This window comes from Gossypium arboreum, chromosome 5 (assembly GCF_025698485.1).
Source record: "Gossypium arboreum isolate Shixiya-1 chromosome 5, ASM2569848v2, whole genome shotgun sequence".
Taxonomy (NCBI): Eukaryota; Viridiplantae; Streptophyta; class Magnoliopsida; order Malvales; family Malvaceae; genus Gossypium; species Gossypium arboreum.
The window spans coordinates 87728779-87737856 of record NC_069074.1 but is presented as its reverse complement, the minus strand read 5'-3'; the positions used below and the strand labels follow the sequence as shown (position 1 = coordinate 87737856).

At 34.5% G+C, this 9078-nt stretch overlaps 1 protein-coding gene across 1 annotated transcript; it reads right to left on the bottom strand.

Moving 5' to 3' along the window:
* Window positions 1–7014: 7014 nt before the first annotated feature.
* Window positions 7015–8433, bottom strand: LOC108451697 (probable 2-oxoglutarate-dependent dioxygenase AOP1). Its single transcript, XM_017749357.2, has 2 exons — window positions 7561–8433; window positions 7015–7420 (listed from the first exon to the last, which is right to left on the bottom strand). Exons 1-2 carry the CDS (start codon window positions 7822–7824, stop codon window positions 7136–7138), a joined length of 549 nt encoding a protein of 182 aa, XP_017604846.2. The 5' UTR covers window positions 7825–8433; the 3' UTR covers window positions 7015–7135.
* Window positions 8434–9078: the final 645 nt, after the last annotated feature.

Sequence of the window (9078 nt, the reverse complement as noted above, 5' to 3'; positions counted from 1 at the left end):
TGCAGGGACCTCGTATATGCTCATTTTGAGGGGCATTATTTCTGCTTCTTTACTTGCTTTGAACATTGAAGCCAACGTGGCCAGGGCATCAGCTAACTGGTTTTCTTCTCGTGGGAAGTGATTAAAAGTTATTTCTTCGAATTCTTTAATCAATTACGCCACTAGGTCATCAGATTTAACCGGTTCAAGTCTCTCACTTCCCAATCTCCACGGATTTGGTAAATCACCAAGGCTGAGTCTCCGTATACCTCTAAAGTTTTGACGTTTCGTTCAATAGCTGCACGAAGTCCCATGATACATGCCTCATATTCCGCTATGTTATTAGTACAGAAGAAGTTCAACCTGGCAGTGAGTGGGTAATGGTTCCCTTCTGGTGATACTAAGACTGCTCCAACCCCGTGCCCCAATGCGTTTGATGCACCATCAAAGCTCATCTTCCATGACTTCTCTTTTGGTGACTCGCATTCTTTTTCTGTAATGCACATCAAATCTTCATCCGGGAATTCAAATCTCAATGGCTCATATTCATCCATTGTTCGGGTCGCCAAAAAGTCAGCTATTGCGCTTCCTTTTATTGACTTTTGACTCACATAGACGATGTCATACTCTGATAGTAAGATCTGCCACCGTGCCATTCTTCCCGAGAGTGCGGTGCCTCCATCATGTACTTTATTGGATCTAGCTTTGAAATTAGCCATGTCGTATGATACAAAGATATATTGCTTGAGTCTCCGAGCTACCCAAACCAGAGCGCAGAAGATATTTTCTATGGACGAATACTTTGCCTTATATTCAGTAAACTTTTTGCTGAGGTAGTAGATCGCATTTTCTGACTCGTCGTGTTGCCCCAGTACGCAACCCATTGAATTCTCGATCACAGTCAAATACAATATCAATGGTCTTCCAGTATTGGCGGTACTAGCACTTTGGAGGATTAGACAAATCTGCTTTATCTTGTCAAAAGCCACTTGGCACTCCTCGCTCCATTCTCCGGGATTATGTTTTCGAAGGAGTCGAAAGATTGGGTCGCATTAGTTGGTAAGTTGAGCGATAAATCGGCCGATGTAGTTTAATCTCCCTAAAAATCCTCTGACTTCCTTTTGCGTGCGCGGGGGTGGCTTTTATTTTATCTGGATCAACTTCAATGCCTCTCTCGCTGACAATAAAGCCAAGCAATTTTCCTGAGGTAGCCCCAAACGTACATTTGGACGGATTGAGCTTTATTTGAAACTTTTTCATCGTCGAACAACTTCTTCAGGTTCGCTACATGCTTTTCTTCCCCTCGGGACTTAGCAATCATATCATCGACGTAGACCTCTATTTCTTTATGCATCATGTCATGGAATAACGTCACCATAGCCCTCTGATATGTTGCCCCTGCATTCTTTAACCCAAAAGGCATCACCTTGTAGCAGAATGTTCCCCACATCGTTATGAAGGTAGTTTTCTCCATATCTTCCGGGCCATTTTGATCTGATTGTACCCCGAGAATCCATCCATGAAGGAAAACAATGAATATTTTGCTGTGTTATCCACCAACGTATCAATGTGTGGTAAGGGAAAATTATCTTTAGGACTTGCTCGATTCAGGTCACTATAATCCACGCACATTTGTACTTTGCCGTCTTTCTTTGGTACCGGGACTATGTTAGCCACCCATTCTGGATATTTAGAGGCTTGTAGGAAGCCAGCATCAAATTGCTTCTTGACTTCCTCTTTTATCTTCAACAACATCTCAGGCCTCATCCGTCTTTGCTTTTGTTGAATAGGCTTGCATTCTAGCTTTAATGGGAGCTTATGGGCTGCTACATCTTGATCCAATCCTGGCACGTCCTGATACGACCATGCGAATACATCTTTGTATTCGCGGAGCAAAGCAATCAAATTATGTCTGGTGCCCTCCGAAATAGAAGTCCCAATCTTCACTTCTTGCTTCCTTTCTTCAGTTCCCAGATTTATTATTTCAACGGATTCTTGATGAGGCAAAATATGTTTATCCTCTTGTTCCACCATTCTTAGCAAATTAGGAGACGAGACATAGTCTTCAGATTTTCTTCACTTCAATTCTCCTAAACAAACAAACCTTCTCAAAATCGATTTCAAGACTCAGAACGGGTTTGTTCATCTTTGTTGACATCCGAGCACCTGAAAGTTGAATGAAAAAGGAAACTATAGAAGGGCATCCAAGTATTGAAACTAACAAAGAAATGTCATGTCATGGCAATGAGGCAAATGTGAGTATAGGCTATGAAATGAGAAAATGATTATGAAATTAGCGATAATGCGAAAAAAGAAAATCGTGACAAAATGCATCTTCATTGATATTCATTTAAATGATAAAGAGCGAATGCAAGCTCTTACAAAAGAATTCTATTATATCTAAGGACACAATAGAATGTTAATGTTTGAGCATTACTCTGAAGACTTATAAACTACAAGAAAGTCCTCGGCAGTCTAATTGTTCAACATGAAACCAGGGGGACAAAGGTGTATCCTTGAGACATCTTTACTTGTGTCAGCTCCTTTGTCAATGACATTTATATTGATGTTCTGAAAACCCTTTTCGATCATTAACATTGTGCCTTGTGTATTGTCCTGCCTCGGGTATATCATTCCCGCAGACGTAAATGTTCTTGACAAAGGAGGGAATTCCATAGGCTCCCATTCTGGTTCTCGGCCTTTTCAATCTTTCAATTTTTTCATTGAATTCAGCCTCCATTACTCTAGCTTGTCGGCGAGTTTTATACAGATGACGTGGTTCCAGTCTTGTGGTATTACAATTGCGAATTATATATTTTATCTTCAGCGACCGAGTATGGGATATGCAATGTATGAATGAATGCATAAATGAATATATGAATGTCAAATGAATGTCAGTCATGAATGAATATGCAAAAATTTGGTGTTAATTTCAAGATATCCCCTGTTTAGGCATTTCCTTAATCAAAGGAGTATTACACAACGTTTCAGTCACTCGTATAATTGACTCCTCCATTAGAAACCCGTTTTTGGCAACCAATCTTTAATCAACACCTTCCTAATATGATGCCTTTAATGCATGATGAAAAAACAATAAAGCAAAGACAAACAAACTTGATTAGTAATTTAATATAGGCAGAAAAACATAGAGAACTTCAACAAATCGAACTACCCGACCTAGTTTATTAAACAGACCCAATCCTCTTATATAGGAAGTGAAAATGCAAAAGGCAAGAGGCATTCCTCCCGTGCACTTATTTTGGGGACTACTAAACGGACAGAGGTTCGGCATGGCTCTAGTTAGGTGGCTCGTATGGTTCATTATATGCGGTTTTGGTTCTAGATAGGTACTCGAATTGCCCGTACTACCATCTGCTAAGATTAGCACGGAGCCTCGGTCATAGCCTATCACAGGCTCACGAGTTCAATTAGAGGGATTACATTTACTTATGCCTATGCAGAGGGACAAGTTAACTCACGAAAGCATAAGTCATATGGAACCCGAAAGTATTCACTAGCCTGTGCGGAGGGACGAGTTAACTCACGAAGGCATAGCGTTTACTTTCACTTAAACGGACGGAGCCCGGGTAGAGAGCTCTTGTTATGCAACAAAAATGCACGTGCACGGTGTGTGGGAAAAACTCATAAACCTTTACGTTTTACTTAAAGAAACTAAACCAAAATTAAAACCATAAAAATTGAAAACTGAAAAACAACCAAATAACAAGTTAGAAGAAATATTTACAACACGATACAAATGCATGAATTTTGAAAACGAGATTTTTGGATCACGACCCAAATATTTACTTTGAACAAAGAAATTTGAAAATTTTGACAAAACGTGTTTAATTCGACTCGACTCGCAAGGCTATATCCCCAGTGGAGTCGCCAGCTGTAGCGACGTAAAAATTTTAGCTTTCGGTTGGTCGCTAATTGTGGCGATTTATTAAACATTTGAAAACCAACTTTCGATTTTATTAAAAAGGGAGTCGCCACCGATCCTTTTTTATAGGTGTGATCGGACACCTAATAAAATTATTTTAAAATAAAAAGAAGGCCGAATTTAGGTCTACGTAAAAGTCCAGAGAAAAATTGGGGTTCGGGAGTCAGTTACGCGCGAGGAAGGTATTAGCACCCTTGCGACGCCCAAAATTGGTATCTCGTAAACATGTGTTGTCTAGATTTTCAAAAATACGAGTTCAATGTAACATTTAGTCGAGATCCGATTAAAAAGATGAGAAATTTTCAATTCTTTGGATTTTGAGAAGGACATACCGTTTTAACACGAGTCGATTGATGTTCATCCAACATAGCGATGAAATCGGTGACTTTGTGTTAAACCGACATGTTGCCTTATGTATTAAAATTAATTAGAAAAAGATTCCAAAAGTAAGAATTTAAAATAAATAAATGATGTGAATAATGACATTATGAATAAAAAATATTAACATGGGATACTAGAACATTTGAATAACAATAACAATGACATTTGCAAAAGAAATAAAAACAAATCATGAATAAATACAAAATATACTTAGTAATAATAATAGCAGATAATATGTGCATAAGATGACATGCAAAAATATAATGTGTATATATATACATGACGTATGAAAATATAATGCCTAAAAGATACGTATGTGTAATAATATTAAATATATATATGTATATATACATAGTACAGATGAACATTATACGATATATATTAGGAATATAAAAAAACATGTATTTATACACTAATAATCATAATAAAAGATGTATGTACACCAAATAGTACATAATATTGAAATAATATAATAAGTAGCAATAGTGAAAATAATAAATATAATAATGAATAATATGATATACAAAAATAATATTAATATAAAATATGTACACAAGTATAATAAATATATGTCTTGATGTTAATAACAAACATAGTAGGAATAAAATAAATGTAATAATGATATATACACAATATGGTATTAAGAATATATATATATATATACATATACAATATAGTATTTAAAAATATATACATAAGATGGTATAAAAATATGTACATGGAATACTAGAAACTAGAATAACAATAATAATGATATTTCCAAAAATAAAATAAAACAAATCATGTATTAATAATAAGAAGAAAATGATATACTTGGTAATGATAATATAAAATAATATGTACATAAAAGATACTTCATATATATGCATATAATAATAATAATAATAATAATAATAATATCTACAATAAAAGAAAATATTAAGAAATGTACAAAATATATATATATAAAATATTTACAATAATGATGTAAATAAACAACATATAAAATATTTGAAATAACATATAAATGAAACATAAAAAGGTTAATGAATGAATTAAATAGATTTAGGACATGGTTAAAACAAATGAAAATTGGGTATAAAATATAAATATTGGATAGTTAATTAGGGATCAAAATGAAAACCAAACAAGATCTGAGGGCCAAATTTAAAAAAACAAAGGAAGATAAAAAATGGGGGTTAATTGAATGAGGTTGCGAGGGAGGAGGACTAAACACATAAATTTCCCTTTTAGGGAAAGTGCACAAACCCCACCCACCAAACAAAAAAAAATGCCGTTTCAACACCATTACAAAGATTTTTTTTTTTGTGTTTCATTTTCAAACCCCCAATCTAAAAAAAAAACAAAAAAGCTTCCATGCTCTCTTCCCCTCCCTTAAAATCCTCTCAAGCATTTTCTTCTCCGTGGAATCCAGTCCTTTGGGCCACCGCTGGTCGTCGCCGCCACGTCATGGCCACCGCGCATGGTGGCGGAAGTTCAAAAGGTAAGTTTTTTTGTTTTTTTCTTAATAATATATATATGTATATGTATATAGAAAGAAGAAGAAAAAAAACAAAGAAAAAAAAAAAAAATTCGAAAAAAGAGAGAAAAAAAATGCAAACCTTTTTATTGATTTTTTCTTTGCATTCGAAGTTCGGAGGGATTTTTGTGTTTTTCATTTTTTCAATCTTTGTAAAATTCCCCCCTTACAAATGATAGATTTTGGCTTTTTAAGGCCGATCTACAAAACATTCCTCTTTATTTTTTGTTTTCGCTCCTTTTTTATTTCTTCCCCATCCCGCATGCTTTCTCTTCTTTGTTTTTTGTCTCTGTTGCAGTGTGTGTCGATGTGGGTGGCTCACGAGGAGGTGAGGCGGCGTGGGTGGTGCGCGTGATGGCCAAGGGTGAGGGGGTGGTGGCTGAAAACTTGGTGGCTAGGGTTTTTTGCTGCTGAAAATGTTTAGTTTGTTGGGCTAGGTGGGCTTTAGGTTTTTATTATTTGGGTCATTTGATGTGGAAGTTGGGCCTCTTTGTTTTTGGGGTGGGTATTTGGTTGTATTTGGGCCAAAATTGGCCTACAACATGATTATCTTTAGTGTATTCAAACTATCAAAATATTTTATATGTTATTTAAAAAATAATTTTAAAAAAATGCAATTTCTCTATCAATACATTTTAAAAAAATACATTCCATACCAACACAATACATATATATATATATATTTAAAATCATTCTTTTAACTTGAAATCATATATATATTATTACAAGGTTCTAATGAAATAAATATTCAAGTTTACATTACAATTTTTGAGGCAGACACCCTTTATTTCAAGCACTTATTTTCAGTTTAGGTAAATTACTCTATTGCTCCTTATCTTTTAATTTTTTTATTTTATATCTTTTGTTAAGTTTATTTTCTTTATAAATTTTATATATTAAATATAAAATTTATTTTAAATAAATTATCTTTTAGAATTTACTCAATTAAATTGAATTTTATATTAAAACTAATTAATATTAAAATTTTGAGCTTAAAAGCATTTATTAAAGTAAAATTATATTTTGTTCAAATATAATAAAAGTTAATTACATTCATTGATTAAATTAGAGGAAAAATAGATATAGATTTACAAAAGAAAAATTAAAAATTTTGACATTAAAATAAATTATATTTTTTGGTACACAAAATAAATTAATTTAAAAATATATAAAGTAAATAACCTATAAAAATATTAATATTATTATTCTAAACAATCAACCTGTACATTGTAGAGGAATACAAACTGGAAAATACATATAGTAGCCATTTAAGTATTTCATTGCAACATTACACTTTTATTACAATATAATAATTATTGAGGAGCCAAATCTTGGACACTACAATAAGCTTTAGGCCGAGATATAGCAACCCCAGATTTAAAATCAGCTTTAGCCATTTCGGAGGAGAAAATTTTCAAAAATTCTTCATGGTCATGAGGTTTGAAAAGCATGGGATTTTTGTCATCCACAAGCTCAGTCGGAACCATTACTATGTAGCCTTCTCTTACAGTTGAAAACAGTCCAAGGCTATTCCTATCTTCATTACCCTTCATCATGACACGATGATAAGGCGAAGACAATCGACCATTTAACCATACCTGCAACAATGTAGAAATTTATGTTTAAGTCAAGCTATTTGAACACTTGTGCTCCCTTTGGTTAGTAGTCTAATACATGATAAAAAAATAATACTCATATCAAACTTAATATTGATGATGTGAACATAAGGGGAACTTACGGTAAGGCACTCTCCAATCATGACTATCAAAGAGCTGGGTGAAAGCTTCATATTCATCCATTCACCATATTTGTTTTGAATCTCCAATCCATTAACCTCGTCTTGATACAGAAGGGTCATCATATTTTGGTCACAGTGTGCAGGTGCCATCATGGTTTGGTCGTTGGTTTTTGGCTTTTCATATTTCATGATCCTCAGTTGATAATTTGCGGTGTCAGTGAGCTCATCCATGTATTTCTCAAGCCCAAAACTCTCCAAGATCATCTTCAAAATTTTCTTCTCTAACTCTGATGTTAGTTGACCGAAGGATGCCAGAGTTTTACTGCCAAATACAAAGTAAATAATTAATAAAAACCAAGTCTAGTGGTTTTGCTAAAGGGGTTTTTGCAAGTGAAGTATTAAAATTAAATTGTATTTTATTCTTTTTATTCAAAATGAAAATATTCATTCCTAAACATCAAGAGCTCCAAATTGTATCAAATCTATTAATACATGTTTCAAACAATTTTAAAATATACATGTTGTGCATCTTGTTGACTCCATCAAGTCTTTCCAACTCTTTTTTTTCCAAGATGATATAATAATCAATGATGCAACATGAAAATTGTAGTTTTGTGTGGAAAAAATTTCCTAAAAAATAATTGCCATGGAAATTTCATGAGTTCTTCCCTTTTGTCAAATGTTCTCTCGTTTTATATATATTTTTAACAATGCATTTGAAATTTTCACCCTATAATATGATTTAATTGTACATGTCAATTGTCAAGCTTTGAAAGTTCTGCTGTACAAGCCCAATTATGCCTGGCCCAAACTAAATTACCCAAGCCCAAATAATAAGCCCATTTGCTTAAGATTTTTCAGCAACCCTAGCCTCCTTCATTTCACCACAGATGCCTCTTTCGCGCGTGTGCCACCACCGCTCAGGCACCAACCACCGCCTCACATGCCTCGACACACACGCAAAGAGAGAAACACGCGAGCAAAAAAAAACACAAGAAAAATGACAAATAGAAGAAACAAATAGCAAAACGACAAGAAAAATGGATGTAAAATATTGTAATCCGGCTTTAAAAGCGAAAAGGATATCCTTCTAGGGATACGTACAATCGAAAATACAAGGCGTAATGAAACTTTGAAGGTTTTCAATCTTTCATTAGATATTTTCGTTTATTGTTTCTTTCATTTTTATTTTATTTCTAAACACAAATCTTTTAAATAAAAAGAAAGAGGAATAAACTTACCTGGGTGGTCCTACGCTCCACCGTAGCCAAGGGTGTTTCACCGGCACCAAGGGCCTCAAAACCTTTCAACGTTTGGTCTCGGCTTCGACGGGTGCGTCGGTTTGGTAAAAGGACCAAAGCGTCCTCTTTTATTTGTTTTCTGCCGCGAACAAGGGCTAAAAGGGCCATTTTGCACCTCTCCGACCACCGTCCATGGTGGAGGAGAGGTGGTCTGGTGGCGGCGCGATGATGGGTGCATCACCCTAGCAGAGAAGAAACGAAAATGAAAAAGGGGGAA

Excerpts from the sequence above, each read along its gene's own strand:
- LOC108451697 (XM_017749357.2), bottom strand. The coding sequence starts at position 7,824 with ATGATCTTGGAGAGTTTTGGGCTTGAGAAATACATGGATGAGCTCACT. Across the intron at positions 7,421-7,560 it reads TGATTGGAGAGTGCCTTACC|GTATGGTTAAATGGTCGATT; the intron begins GTAAGTTCCCCT and ends ACATTGTTGCAG.